The sequence below is a fragment of the Molossus molossus genome, unplaced genomic scaffold (assembly GCF_014108415.1).
Source record: "Molossus molossus isolate mMolMol1 unplaced genomic scaffold, mMolMol1.p scaffold_m16_p_20, whole genome shotgun sequence".
Lineage (NCBI taxonomy): Eukaryota > Metazoa > Chordata > Mammalia > Chiroptera > Molossidae > Molossus > Molossus molossus.
The window spans coordinates 32,441,733-32,457,503 of record NW_023425356.1 but is presented as its reverse complement, the minus strand read 5'-3'; the positions used below and the strand labels follow the sequence as shown (position 1 = coordinate 32,457,503).

General features: G+C 50.5%; 1 protein-coding gene across 1 annotated transcript in view; it reads right to left on the bottom strand.

The window, feature by feature from the left end:
• The window catches only part of MAPKAPK2 (MAPK activated protein kinase 2), a 44,348-nt gene extending 31,018 nt beyond the window's left edge, over positions 1–13,330 (bottom strand). Inside the window, exon 1 of the mRNA XM_036272274.1 lies at positions 12,742–13,330. Coding sequence (XP_036128167.1) covers positions 12,742–13,005 — 264 coding nt within the window. The 5' untranslated portion in view covers positions 13,006–13,330. The remainder of the gene's footprint in view (positions 1–12,741) is intronic.
• Positions 13,331–15,771: the final 2,441 nt, after the last annotated feature.

Genomic DNA, 15,771 nt, shown 5'->3' with positions numbered 1-15,771 from the left:
TGTCAACAGGTTCTGCGACTTTAAGTGAAACAATGGCTAATGAAATCAATTTCACCATCGAGGACTTGATAAAACAAGTTAAGTTCCTACAGCAGCATCTCACTGAGGTTACAATGAAATGACATTATTAGTCCAGGACCTGCTCTATTGCTCGTCAGAGTGTCAAGTGGGAATATGTGTAAAAGGGGCTCCGTCATTCTTCATTCCTTTCATTCCTTATACACACACAGGTGTTCACTCCTCCTCTAAACGCTAAGTTCCCAAAGACAGAGTCTACATCTTATCATTGTAGCAATTTGCACAAAATAAGCAATCCATAAATATTTGATGATAAAACATAAATTGCTAGCTCAACTAAGTACTGAAGTATAACGCAGACACAGAAGAACCATTACAGAGGCAGCAGTGCAGGCTATAAGCAGCCCATTTTAGAGTTAGCTACTTCATCCGGAATAGCCTCAGGGCTCTGTACTTGCTCTGGTGCCCGCCTGCCCGCTGCCCCTCTCCCTCCAAATATTTCCCAGGCTCATTTTGTAGTGAAGCCCTGCCTGAGCCCTTATTTAAAATGTCAACACCACACACACACACACACACACACACACACACTCCACTCCAAGTATTCCAGGGCCTCCTCCTCTACTTTAGCTTCTTCTTTTTTTGTTGTTAATCTTCACCCTAGGATATTTTTCCATTGATTTTTAGAGTAGAAGGGAGGGACAGAGAGAGAGAAATATCAGTGTGAAAGAGACACATTGATTGGTTGCCTCCTGTAGGACCCACATTGGTGACCAAGGGTTGAACCTGCAACCCAAGTATGTGCCCTTGACTGGGAATTGAACCCTCGACCATTTGGTCTGTAGGCCAATGCGCTAACCATTGGACAACCGGCCAGGGCTATCTTCTCCTTCAGACCAATCACCATCCAATAAGCTGTATCACTTAGTTGACTATGGTTTGTCTGTCTCCCTCTGCTAGAATATGAACTCTATGCAGATAGGATTTTTATTTTGTTTTTTCTGGTCTGTTTTGTACAGTGATGTATCCCTAAAGCCTAAAATAATACTTAGCACTTAGTAGGTGCTCAATAAATAATTGCTGAGTGAATTATTCTGAATGTTTCCTCTTCTGTAAAATGAGGACTTCCACTATGCAGTACTATTCTAAGGATTAACAACAGAGTGCAAGTAAAACATCTAACACAACGCCTGATACATAGTCTCTGCTCAGTAAAAGCTGGTATTAATCTGCGAACCCTTCACAGTGTTGCTAAACTTTCAACAGTGATCTGAATGAGGCAGAAGATATAAGATTGTTCTTACATGTATTGAAGTCAACCTGCTGTTCTGATCTGTCCTTAGGGAGACTGTAAAAGTCAGTCTTGGCTCTGATAATTTATTTTCTTGAGTAGTAAGTTGATTTGGATCTCAGAGGGATAGAAGGCACCATAAGGTGAATCCTGCTTAGAAAGGCAGGGGTCTAGTCTAAGCTGTTAGAAATCAAACCTCATTGTTCAAAATTCCTCTCATCTCATGAGGCAGAGGCATTAAAGGGGTCTAAAACCCAAGGAGATAGCCCTCACTAGTTGCCCATTTGAGGACAATCTTGCCATCTGAGCCTCCTGATGGCCAGACAGCAGGGAAGCCAGGAGGCAGGCATGGAGGAGAAAAAATGTTTGTAAACACTGGTTGAATGGCTGAATGAATAAAAATACTGCAGCCAGGAGGAGAGTGACAGAACACTGGCCTGCAGACAGCGAGGACAGAGAGGATGGCATCCACTCCCATTTACTGGAACCCAGCTCCCTGAACCGGGGCTGACCAACTCTTTCCCAGGATCCGGTTGTTTTCCCAGCAGTGGGGTTGTACAACAATAAGTGAAGAAAGCACTTTAATTTGGAGTCCTTCCAGATCAAGTCTCAGCCCTTTGATTTACAAATGAGGAAACAGAGCGAGGCCCAGACAGGTTCTAGGACTTCCTAAGGACCACAGGGCCAGGTCTCTTGGTTCTGTTTCCCTTGGAAATCTGGGGCATGGAGTTAAGTGGCCCCAGGAGGTTCAAATCTCTGACCTCAGTCCAGCAACTTGGTGTGCAAGGCTGGTCCACTTGCAACACATGGGAGAAAGGCCAGCAGATAGATCACCTTGGACTGCATCCGGGTGTCTTTGCTGTGTCTGAAGCTAACTAAAAGATGCCAAGAGCTGTAGGAAAGCTGGCAAGTTCCACATCAGTCCTTCCCTCAGTCAAAGCAGAGGGTCATCTCCACAGCAGAACAGGAAAAGGAGGGGCTCTGGAACAAGGAGGAGAAGAGGCATCGATGGGAAACTGTGGTCAGGGCCCTTACAAGAACAAGAACTCCGTTAGCAGAAGCAGAAAGTGCTAGCTTGAGTCAGCAGATCCGAGTGGGTGGAGGGAAGAAATGCCAAGAAGACTTTTCTGAGAGTGGCTTTTTAGCAGACAGGAGGAATAACTGGGACAGGCCCTTAGGGGGACCTTCATATACACCTGATCCGTCACAGAGAGTCGAACCCAGTATTGTCCTGCTCCCAGAACCTCCCCCTCAACCCTAGATCAGTGCTAGTACGTTATGTTTATGCAGGGAGCATCCACCAGTCAGTGATCACACCTTTATCAGGCAGCTAGGTAGAACGCACGACGCCGAAGTACTCTATGAATTTAATAATGGCCTATGGTCACTACACAGAAATAAGAGAATACAAAAATAACGAAGATGGACGTCTTCAAGGAACTTAGAATCCAGTGTCTAGCGGAGCACCTTGCACATGGAAAAGACATTTAAAATGTGGAATAAAAGGTACCAGTGTCTTGGCGAGTCTGACAGGGAGGGATGGGGGACCAGTTTCTCGTGGGAAAGGCTTCATAAAGCAGCAGCATTTGTACAGGATAGAACAGGCAGATACAGATGGGGGTGGGGCGCAGGGGCAAAGAAGCTACAGATGGACAGATGGATACACACCATGGCAAAGGTGAGGGGCTGAGAAAGCAGAGTCTTATTCAGGAAACAGCATAGATAAGCCACTTAAACTGAAACAGCACACATTTAAAAAAAAAAAAATCAAGGTCAGATCAGGGAAGGATTTGGAAATCTCCTGTATTCTGCAGGCAAAGGGAACCCACTGAAGGGTTTAAGCTGGGAAGCTACATGATCAGAGCTGGGCTTTCAGCAAACTAATCCTCCATGCACTCCAAGGAATTGAGGGCCAAAGCCTTTCTTCCATAGCTGAGAGTCTGAGCCACCTGTTTCCACTGCCCCCCCATTCTCTGCTCCTTCTTTCTCTAATTACATTTCAAACCAAATTGTATGCTCTTCTGAAAGCATCTAAGGCAAGGTAACCCAAACAACTGCATGAAATCAGGAGACACCTGCAAAGGGGCACCCGTGCCCCTCTCCCTCCTCCCTAAGAGCACAGCCAGGGCTCGGGGACACAAAGAGTACAAAGTCTCTGAGAATCCCACAGACCCTGTGAAGAGAATACGATGCCTGAGAGCCTGGCAGCCAGAGGGAATAATAAAACTCTATAAACAAGCATTTACAAAGCAGGTTACTGTGCGGCTCATTCAGTCCCTGTGGCCTTCTGCCCTTAGGAGATCTGGGTGGGTGCCTGTAAGGAGAGAGGCGGGATGAGGTACAAGATGACCCCTTGCTGCCCTCACCCGCACAGCAGCAGAGAGCTCCGAGCTCTAAGACAGTCTCTTCACCAGCCCACCTGCATCCCTAGCTCAGTTCCACACATGGCCTCCAATGCACAGGGCCACCCTCCCCGCTCAGCCCCCACGGCCCTGTAAGCTCCACGGAAGTCAGGCATGCCACACACTCTGCAGACTGACTCTTCACTCAGAGAGACCCCCTTCCATGCTCCCGTGAAGCTCGGCCTTTAGAATCTACCAGCCTTCCCCTAAGAATTACAGAAGCCAGGGAAGGAGGCCCAGGGTAGGGCGATGAGAGGAACAGCATGGCTACCCAAGGACAGGGGCTCCTTCTGTCAGAGTTAAAAATAAACTCTTAGCAATTTACACCCAACTCCTCCTCTACAGAGGCCAGTGGGCCTTGGCAAACAAACTCTCCTGCAGAGGAAAAGGAGGACACACAGGGGAAGGCAGGCGTGGAGACATGGTCCGGGTCTGAACTCCAGCTGAAGGCAAAGGGCCTCCCAAGTCCTTCCTCAGCTTCTGTCACTCTCCCCGTCCGCCACTCTCCCACATAAACCCTCAGCCCAGAACACAGACCCAGAACCCTCCCCTCCGGTGTGATGGCTAATACCAACAGCTGTCCACGGACTAGAAAAATCAGAAAGAATAGAATGCCAAGAAAATACTCTGCCCAGAGTCCACCAGCTGAACAGATGTCCCAGCCACCTGAGCCCTTTCCTCACCCCCTTCTCTAGGTCCCCAGGATCCATGGGTGGCAAGGGAAGAGGTCACCTTGATGGCCCTCAATAGACACAGATCACCAACACCCCTGCCCCCACAGTCAGGAGGTGGATGAGACCCATGCTATCTGTGACACCCTGCAGGTGGCTGAGCTGGGAGGGCCAGAGGAGCCATGGCCTGACTCAGGAAGGAGGCCCAGCCAGGGCCTAACAAGAAATTGAAAGCTAACAAGATGAGGTCACACTTGTGAATGTGGTAACTCAAAGCCCCATGCTGCAGAGGTGGAGAGCATCGCTTAGCAACGGGGCAGCAGTCCTAGGGCAGGTAGCAGGCTCAGTCAAGGGCAGCTGGGTAAGGGCCTGGGATAGCCGTAGGCAGGGTTCGCCTCCTCATCCCCACATACCTTCTGGCAGGGAGGCCTGTTTGCAGGTGGAGCTCGGAGGAAGCCTGAGCTGGAGGCGAACAGCTGAAAGTCTTGTGAACTCTGATGAATGTGTTCACCCACCTCCCTGTCCAACCTTCCCCTCGTGGGGAATGAGCAGGGCAGCTCCCCAGAGCCTTTGTGCACCTACGGCTTGCTACCTGGACAAGCACCAGCCAAACTCACTCCCAGCACTCAGAAAGCGATCTGGTCCCCCCGACCAGGCTCAGGCTGGAGACAGGCAAGTGGGGAGGGCGCGAGTGAAGACAGAGAAGTTCCGCAGCGTGGCGGGAAGACCTGGGACAGAGCCTGGCAGTGAGGTGAGATGCTGGCAGTGGCAGGTTTATTTTTAGCTGTTGGGACAGAGGGGCTGAGTAACAGTTCTGGACCCTGGGCGGGAGACCAGGATGCAACTGTCCAGTGTGTGCTGGCAGCCTCGAACGATACAGATAATCAAAGTGGCAGCAAAGTGACCAACTCGGTCATCTGCCTGCGGAAGTTCAGGGGCAGGGGGAGCTCCCAGGAACACAAAGGTGGAAGAGCTGGCAGGTGTATGTCAGCAGGTCTCCTCTTAGGCTCCGACCTTCCCAGGACGGGAAAGATTTCACCTTTGCTTCAGGTTCAAAAGAAGAATCTTCACAGAGAAAAGCTAAACAGAGAGAAGGCCTGGACAGAGCGGTCCCCTGGTTCCCTTCATCTTCTCTGAGACAAAAAAGCCTCCTGGTGGCCATAAAGCGTATGCCTTTGGTCACCGCTGTTCACCTCCCAGACAAGTCCTAGAGGGACACTGGCCATGGAGATGCTGGCAAGTCCCTTACAAGTGAGGCGCCCCTTCTTATGGCTCTTTGGGACAGCTCTGGTTCCTAGTGGAACAAACACACCGCCCGGCTGGTCTTCGAGGGAACAACAGTTATAGACAGGGATGGACCTCGAGGCCATGTCCCAGCCTCTACCACCTGCTGGATGGCACAAGGGTACACAAAGGTGTTTACTGGGTCAGACAATAAAGATCCCAAGAACTCTACACTGCCAGAGGCTGAGCACAACCTCATCCCCTTTCCCCTGGTCTCTTCTTCCTCCCGCCCAATCTGATGGCCTGGCACACAGGACCCGACAGTGCACAGCTCCGGGGCTGAAACCACTTCGTTCCCCTGGAATGGGCAGGAAGAAGAGAAAAGAGAACACGATGCACCAGCATCCCCCTCCCCTCTCGCTTCTTCCGACTCCGACTCCCTCCCGGTAACCCTGGGACCCAGTCCTACGGGGCAGAAGTGGTATCAGAATGTAAATCCTGCCCTGGCCGGTTTGGCTCAGCGGTTAGAGCGTTGGCCTGCGGTCCTGAGAGACCCGGGTTCGGTTCCCGCTAAGGGCGCGTGCCTCGGTTGCACTTTGTCCCCGGCCCTGGTCGGTCGTGCGGGTGGCAGCCACTCGATGTGTTCCTTTCACATTGATGTTTCTCTCTCTCTCTCTCCCTCCCACTCTATCTGAGCAAAGAATGGAAAAATGTCCTCGGGTGAAGACAAAAAAAAAAAAAAATGTAAATCCTAACGTCCCCATCGCTCTGGGAATCCGTCTCCAACTCTCACCTCAGAACAGGCCCTAGTCTATCTCTGAGTGAAACAGAAGACACCCATTTGAATGAACACAGCCACAAACTAAGGCAAAGCCTGCCGACGACAGTGGGCCAGACTGCAGCCCTCACTCCCTCCCTCAGCCAGATGCCCCTGTGCGGGGCACGCCCGCACCGCCAATCACAGGGGCCATGTTTGGCCTCATGACTTCAAATGGGAAAAGAGTTTCTGATGGGAAGACAAAGAATTCCCGGTCTCTCCCTTGGGTCACCACTACACTACGATTCTTCTGACTTCAAAGACAGTAGATTCACACCCCATGGAGTTACACAGCCCATCCTGTCTGCTAACTGAAACACTGTCTAGTGTTCACACTGCGCGGTATGGGTCCATTTACCAGCTGGTCAGTGATGATAATTAACTGGACACAGGCTGCCCTGGAGCCCAGCTTTAAGCCTATCACAGAGGCATCCATGCTGGCCCAGATACTGCTGATAGTCAGGCCCAGGGCAAGTCAGCAAGCTACCCTCAGCCTCTTGCTTCCCGGGCAGCCTTCCACTGTGCCACACTGCCAAGTACTCAAGGAGCCACGGACAGCCCACTTTTGATGTGTGCACTGAGGCCTGGAGAGTTCAACAGACCTGCTCAAAGTCACACAACTAGCTAGCAGGGCACAAAGACTAGACCTTTTTTTTCTTTCATTCTTTCTAAGCTAGCACATAACCAATCACAGTGGGCTCATCTCTAGATATTTCCATCCATACATATCTTAAAATACAAAATATCAGTATTCCCCTAAAGACTAGATTTCGATCACACACCTGGTGTACATCAAGCTGCCACAGGGGTGTGCTCCCTTCTCTTTACCAGTGTCCCCATTTCTAAGGTGACCAATGCAGAAAGATCCTAGTGAGCAGTTAGTGGAGCTCAATTCCACACTGTCAGGTCTGCAATCCCAGTAATACTACCTCCAGCAACCAAAAAAACAAAGGAACCCAGATCAAGAGGAGATCACAGGGGAATCAGGTCCCAAAACATGGTTCTTATGCTGACACCAAGTAAGACCTTGGATGTGCCACTCAACCCTTCTGGACTGGCCCGACCTTTCCTTGGTGAGATGGAAGGAGTCAAGAAAGATGACACGGGAGTGTGGTCAGCTCTAAGGTGCTTCGAGGTAGGGGTCCCTTTTTCACTGGGCCTTAAATCAAGAGCAGCTGCAGCCCCTTCAAACACAAAGAACAGTTCTGCCCTATGCACACACCCCTTCTGGGACACCTGGACAGACACAGTATAGGGAGGAGGGGAAAGAGAGCCCACCCGGTCCTTGGAAGGGCCTGAAGTAGAGGAGAGGGGGCAGGAAAGTATGACTCCTGTGCCAGACATCAAACAACCATCAAACAACGGGAGAATCCTGGCTCAGAGCACGGGAGGACCACCTGGGAACTGTGAAAGGGATCAGAAGCAGATGCCCTGCCCTGCCCTTCCCCCCTGTGGCTGTCACTCCTCCTGGCACAGACTCCATAGGGAGACAGTGACAGGAGCTTCGGCCCTCTCCCCCAGCCCCAGGATTTGGCCAGGGACTCAGTTTGCCTCCAGCAGTGCTGAAGTTTGGCTTTTCCAGGCCACACCCTGAATCCCCTGCACCTGCTTCTTAAGGAAAATCACCAACTGATGATGGCCCAACCTCTCAGATCCCAAGCAGCCAAAACATCATAATCATGGATACCAATACTTTCATCCTCCTGAAGAGGAGCCTCTTCATTTCTCAGACACCCAATATCTGTTCCCAAGACCTGAGGCTGCTTTTCTCCACCACCACCCTCCCCCCACCTTCTGTAAACCACTGATCCTAGACCTTCGTTAGAGATTATTTTCAAGCTCTATCAAAGCCCCAGAATTCACCAGTGAAAAAGGACCGTGAGCCAACCCAGCTTTGATCCTGCCTCAGTGGATGTCAAGAGCCCTGCTGCAGGACACAGGGGCCAGAGCCCCAGGAGAGGGACAGGGTTTCTGAAACCATCCCTCAAAAACCACAAGCCCCAACTTCGGCAGCTCGTTACCTCTCTTTATAACATCCTGTTCACTTATTTCATGACCCTCAAACATTCTAAAAACTGCTTTTAATACAAAGATGGCTTAGGTTCAGTTCTGAGCCACCAGCCCCACCAGCTCCCTACCAACCTGAGCTCCTGCTCTCCCTTCAACTCTACTACCCAGGGCCAACATCACCGTCACTCCTGCAGATCAGCTCATTTCCTGGGGGCCCAGCAGTGAGCTGTTCCCAGCTCCTTTGATCCTCACAGACTTCCCTCTTTCAAACTCCTGCGTTCCCAAACACCCGATTTAACCCCTAGACCAGCCAAGTCCAGTGGAACTTTCTAGAAGGAAAATGTTCTTCTGCACCGTTCAATCCAGTAGCCATTAGCCACGTGTAGCTGCTGAATACTTGAAATATAGCTAGCAGCTAATTTTTAAAATTTAATTTAGTTTAATTAATTTTAACTGAAATAGCCATGCGTGGCTACTGGTTACCACATCAGACAATGCAGACCTAGACTACAAGTTGTTAATTTCACTTTCTCCAAATTGGTTTCTTGACCCCCAAACATTTTAGTGCCATTTTATGTGTCTGTATCCTCTTTACAACAACATATGGTAGGATGCTCAGTGAACTATAACCATAGTGGATATAAAAGAGGTTGGCTTGGTCAATGACACTTTTCATACCTTGTGATTCCATCTAGCAAATCCCAATTTGGAACAATGCCCATGGTCCAGCCACACTACCAATCGTGGTCCCGAACAGGTGTGCATGAGGTGTGCTGGATAGGATGCTGCCTGCACTGTGGGGATGTGGGAGCCCTGGTTGTTCTTCTAATGGTGCCCAGACCAACCAGAACACCAGACCAGAGGTCCCCTTCAGAACATCCAAGGAAGCCACACTGCAGTGACTCTACATGATCTGGGGAGAAAGGGTCGCTGGAGAAAGGAAAGAAGAAGAAACCACAGGACCTTGTCTTCTTTACTCCATGCAATGGAAAGATAAACGGAGATAAGTTATGACAACATTCTTTATGTTTTTAAGCAGTAACATGTTTCACCTAATCAGAGTCACACAGCAGAGAGGGACAATGATGCCAGCTTTAATTAAATCCATTCAACTAATACCTAAGAGTCACCATGACACAGTGAAGCAGGAAGCAGCAGGAGAACCGCACAGGGAATATGACCAATTACTACTCAAGTGGATTGAGACTAGGTGTCTCTATTAAAGATATAGTTAATAGAATTTCCATATTCTTGTACAAAAAATAATAATAAACCAGATTTCTATCCAACACTCCCTAAAAGGGAGAGGGAGTGGTAAAAAGCTTGTTACCACAGACTCAAAACTCATGGAGCTGCTGGGTTGGTTTATAAGCTACCTCTCCAAATTCAGGGGTTACTGCTGAGGAATCTCCACCCAGCACCCCTTGCCCACAGCCAAGGAGGGCCAAGGAAGGCCTGTGGTGACAGTGTGTAGCTTCTCCTGGGGTGGCCAGCTAATGACACTGCAATAAGGAAGTGTGAAGAGGCCTGAGACCCGGAGTCGGGTGTCCTGGGTTCTAATCCTGGCTCCGCCAAGTGCATGGCTCCATTACCTCAAGCAAGTCTTTTCTCAGGGCCTTACTTTTCTCATCTGCAAAATGAGGAGGTTAGATGAAATGACCTCTGCGGTACCTCTGACTCTGAAGTATAAGGGTGACTCAGAACTCAGCAGAGGCAGCCAGGAGATGGTGAGGTAAGGTCATAGCACCCACCAAAAGCATCTACACGTCAGACCTCTCAGAGATGTAGCACTGATTTCACTTAATTGGGCAAAGAGGTCATAGACCACAGACAGGGAGTAGGACATCTGGGCAGCCACCACCTCCCATCAACCCTCAGAGGCCCTGCTCTCTGCCCCAAATCCCCAGGACTGCTGTGACACACACTGTGTAGGGTAGAGGTCTTTCCCTTTTGCTTGAGGCACCTTTCCAACAGGGCAACCTCTCCTGCCCCACCCCCATCTACCTCCCTTCCTTTATAATCAGACCAGTCCAGGTTTTGAAAAATCACTTCACTACTCAGCACCTAAGGTTACGTTCATCAAGATTCAAGATCTAGAAACCTCTTCGGTGTATGTCTGGAACAGGATTCTTTGAACCAGACTCCCCCCACAGCTGTAATTATGTCAGCCAATATTTGGATGTGGAAGTGCTGTTGACACTGCCGTCAGTCTCTAAATGCCTCATCCTTTCTCTCCCCCTCTATTATTAAGTTTTTACACAAAGATGTGTGGGAAATCTGCAATTTAACAGTTGAGTCAACTTATAAGATCTGGGAGCACACTACCTGTCAAAACAGACTCTGACTTCAATCATCACCCACTTCTAACCTGCGAAGGATAAACTATGAGTGTCATTTAAAATACTGCTGGATTTTCCCTTTCAGAACTATTCAAAAGCACTAAATATCCAAATCTCTCTCTATTTATTACCACAGAAATCTTCATTGCCACCCAAAAGCCTTTTAGAGGGTGGTTTTGTGCGCCTATTGAATAGAATAAGGAGCAGAAATTGAGAGCTTTTGTTCTGAAATCTTCATACAGTATCCCAACTTTCCAAGAAAATGAGCAGCCAGTGTCCCCAAACTGCTGATGGGTGGAGGCAGATGGCATCTCAGAGGAGACAGAAAACTCCTGGAAGGAACCGTCTGTCACTTCCTCAACTGTACAGGTTAACTGTGGTCAAACAGTATTCACTCAACTCCTACCCAAGGTCAGAACCATGCTCAACGACACAAAAAGGATCAAAGTGTTCAAGATACTGATACATTCCTTCTCCAACAGTCCTACACTAAACAACAACCAAAAGCCCACAACAACACCTTCACGTAGAAACCACAGAAAGCTGGCAGTGTTTGGGGCTAGTTGGAAGCTCTCCCCCAAATGAAAGGAATAAAGGAGCAAGAAAAAAATCATTTATAGAGGCCTAAAATCTGGAAATTGGACATTCTTGCCCTCTACAATCCTGAAGTACATACCAGGCTTTTATTACATCTAATTACATATTCCAACAGTCCCACCCACAACACATATCTGAGTTTTGTGTTAACAGTTTAAATACACTAGTAGTGGGGGTTGAGGAGGAAGAGGGAAATATAACACAGGAAGTAATTTTCTCCTCCAATCATTAAGACACCCCAGGGGAAACAGGGGTGATGTGTCACCTTTAGAGATGTAGTTTGATATGAAAACCCTGAGGGGAAAACCTTTTAGTGACTCCGAACCCTGCCTCCCACTGCACTTGGTACTCATCCGTCTCATCAAACCTCCACGTCCATTCTGTTTGACTTCTGAAGTAGGTGGCCTCACTGAAATCACCATTCTCCCCTTACCACAACCCCTCAAAAAAAATGTTTTAAAAAAAGTTGGGTTTCCCCAATTCAAGGATAACGCTCCTTCCACTATTCACCAGTGGCCCACGTCCAGGACTCAAGCGGCCACCTCCGATCTGTGGAATCAGCACCGGGCCAAGCGTGGTTTCGACCGGTTTACAAAGACCAACGACGCTATGGAAACAGCAGACGCCTCGCCAGAGCCCACTGGCCTCCCATCTGGAACAGCACTGGCACGGAAGGTAGGAGGGCGCCAGCTCTCAGATCAAAACAATCCCTCCTTCCCCGGGAGGGGGGCGGTGGCCCCGCGGAATCCCCAGCCTTGCTCCTACCTCCCGGGCCGGCGCGCGCCCAGGCGGCCCGGCCGCACTCGCGAGGCCCAGGGAAATGAAATCACACATTCCGGCTCCCAAATAAGGAGCGAGGCTAAATAAACCTCTGAGATCCGACTTCTCCAAACCAACCGACCAACCAGCTCAATGAGTAATGGGTCTTTTGTGCCCGCAGAAAGAAAGGAAGGAGGGAGGAGAGGATGGGGAACCACAACCCCAGAAAATCACTTCCTCGAGACGCGGTGAAATTAGCAGAAGTGGTCCCGAAGCCAACCGTTCAGACTCGGCTGGATCCCGCTCAAACCCCAAAATGGCAGAGTCCTCACGAGTCCTCTGGAGTCCCCGCCACTCACACCCGAGGTGACCGGAAACGCGGTGTCGGCGGCGTGGTCTGCCCAGACCTGACCTTCCCGCCGCCCGCGCCCCCGCCGCGCACTTGGCACCCTGGGCGCCCCGACCCACCGCCCCGCGGCGGCCCGGACGCCGGGTCCCGGGAAAGGGTCGGCACGGTCACGCTGAGCGCCGTGCGCTCCGGCCGCTCGGGGCGCCGGGGGTTGTCCCTGGGAGCTCGCCTCTGCCCGTCCTCCCCTCCCGCGGCCCCCAAGCCTACTTTTAGGGCGAATTTTTCCTGGGTCCTCTTGTTTAAGATCTGCAAAACTTTTCCGTTGATGCCCAGCCCCAGGACCTGGGTGGTGACCTTGTAGTCGTCGATGATGGCGTTCTTCTTAATCTGCAGGCTCGACTTGACGTGGAACTGGGGGAACTGCTGCGGGGGCTGCGGCGGCGGCTGGGACGGGGCAGGGGGCTGCGGCGGCGGCGGTGGCGGGTTGGGGAACAGCACCGGCGGCGTCTGGCCCTGGGAGTTGGACAGCATGGTGCCGGGAGACGCGGGAGCAGGGGCGGGAGGGCCCCCGGCCGCCCCCTCCTCCGGCTCCGGACGGGGTCCCCGCCACCCCCCGCCCGGCGACGAAGTTTGCTCCGGGCTGGAGCCGGCTTCCCCGGCCGGGCCCGGCTCCAGGCTCGGCGGGTCGCGGGGCTCCGTAGGTCCCGCCGTGCTCCGCTGGCGCCGATCGGCCCTGCTCCCTCCCTCCCACCCTCCCCCCGGGGGCCTGGCGCTCGGTGGAACGCGGGACGGCGGGGGCCCAGCCCGGGGGGAAGCGGCCGCGCGACTAACTATCCAGCCCGGGGGCCTGCGGCCGCGTCACAGCCTCGTCTGCGTCCGGGGCTGGTCCTTAAAGGGGAGGGTCGGAGAGGGCAGGGCTAGGGGAGGGGGGCGGGCCCGGGAGGCGTGGGCGTGGGGGAGGGGCTGGCCTTAAAGGGAAGGACAGGAGGCCTCTGAAGCGCTGAGGGCGGGGCTGGGGGCTGAGGGACAGGAGACAGGGAGTGGGGGACCGAGAAATCCTGAATTTATCTGGCCACGCAAAGGGGAGGGGGAGGCATATGAAAGTAGCTGCATAGTTCAGATAGAAAATCCATTTTCCAATTGTCTGGCTCTTCGCATCAGGCAATTGGGAGGTGAAGGTGTATTTTGAAGGAGAGGGACGACTAGGAAAATAGGGGCTGGATGAGACCTCCTGGGTGGGCTGGAGCTAGAGGCCATTCATCCTAGGAATAGATGTGAAGCAAATATTAACTCTGACTTTTGCGTTTCTTTTGCATTTTCCTCTGATGTTTGCATTTCTTTTCTCATAAATTTATTGTTTTTCAGTACAAACTTGTGTAACTTTGAACAATTTAATATTTATACCTTTGAACATCTTTTCACATAAATTAGCGGTTTTTTAAAAAATACTAAGTTAGCCCTGGCCAGTTTGGCTCAGTGGTTAGAGCGTCGGCCTGCGGTCCAGAGAGACCCGGTTCGGTTCCCACTAAGGGCATGTACCTCCGTTGCAGTTTGTCCCTGGCCCTGATTGGGTGGTGCGGGTGGCAGCCACTTGATGTGTCCCTTTCACGTCGATGTTTCTCTCTCTTTCTCTCTCTCTCTCTCTCTCTCCCTCCCACTCTATCTGAACAAAACAAAAAAAAAGGAAAAATGTCCTGGGGTGAGAATAAAAATAAATAAATAAATAAATAAATAAATAAATAAATAAATAAATAAATAAGAAGTAATATTTTTAAAAAATAATAATAATAAGTTAGCCCTGGCCGGTTTGGCTCAGCGGTTAGAGCATCGGCCTGTGGTCCTGAGAGACCCGGGTTCGGTTTTTGCTAAGGGTACGCACCTTCGTTGCAGTTTGTCCCCGGCCCTAGTTGGTTGTGCGGGTGGCAGCCACTCGATGTGTCCCTTTCACGTCCACGTTTCTCTCTCTCTCTCTCTTCCTCCCTCTCCCTCCCACTCTACCTGAACAAAAAATAGAAAAATGTCCTCGGGTGAGGATAAAAAATAATAATAATAAGTTCGCTTTTTAAAAGAATACATTCTCTCATCATTGATGTTTCTATCTCTCTCCCTTTCTCTCTCTCTAAAAAAAAATCAGTAAAGAAAAAAAATTTTTTTAATAAATAAGCTTTTCGAAAAGCTACAGAGGCCTGGTTGATGTGGCTCAGTGGTTGAGCATTGACCTGTGCACCAAGAGATCACTGGTTCAATTCCCTGTCAGGGCAAATGCCCAGGTTGTGGGCCAAATCCCTAGTGGGGGACATGCAGGAGGCAGCCAATGGATGTTCTCTCTCATGGATGTTTCTATATCTCTCTCTCCCTCTCCCTTCCTCTCTCTAAAAATCAATTTAAAAAAATTTTGTTTTAATTAAATGGATACAGGGTAGGAAGAGGATGAACTGACGTTCAGATTGCCTGGATTCGGGGAGCCTCTCCAAGGCTGTGTGATCCTGAGCAAGCCACTGCTCCTCTCTCAGTGGGGAACAGCAATACCTGTCCATAGGGTTGCAGAGAGAATTAGATAAGACAATATAACAAGTGGGAAGTTCTAGTGAATAGGTTCTGATTTCCAGCGTGGAAAAGTTAGACCCTGAACCTACAGCCATGAGGAGAAGTGGGTATTTTTGAAGAAGCGGAGTTCCAGTCCAGGTTAGCCCTCTGTCTCCGAGGAAGATGATAAGGATCTAGCTGGACCGGTAGTGTAGCCTACATCAGAGGAAGGGACCGAGGAAGCCAGAGGTATAAGCTGCCGTAAGGCCTCTATACACATTTCTGATGGGGTTTGCAGATGACCATTAAATACATCCCTGCTGACCTACTCCCTCTTCTGACCAGCAAAACAGTTGAGAAATCAGACAAAGGAACCAGACAGGCGAAGACAAAACCTCATCTTAATTACTGATAAGACCAAATTAAAGAATGGGGCATGACCTATGGCCACACTTGGCCCCTCATATTTCCCCCCAACACCACAGAGCCCCCTTATCCAGGGATACCCAGCTTAGGAAGAAAGGGAGAAGGTAACATCAGAGGAGAGGGGCCCTTCGGGACTGAAGCAAGGCAGGTGGGGTGGAATGAAAGGCAGAAGTTACCCTCCCAGCACATTCCTTCCCAGGACGAGCAGGACTCGCTCCATGGACCAAGGAGAGAAACAGTGCCCCGACACAAATATTTGCTTTTTTCAAGAAGGGTTCATTTAGTGCACACACGGACTGAGTACGTGGTGCCGCGCTCAGCCTTGCGGAGGTGGACGGCAGTAAC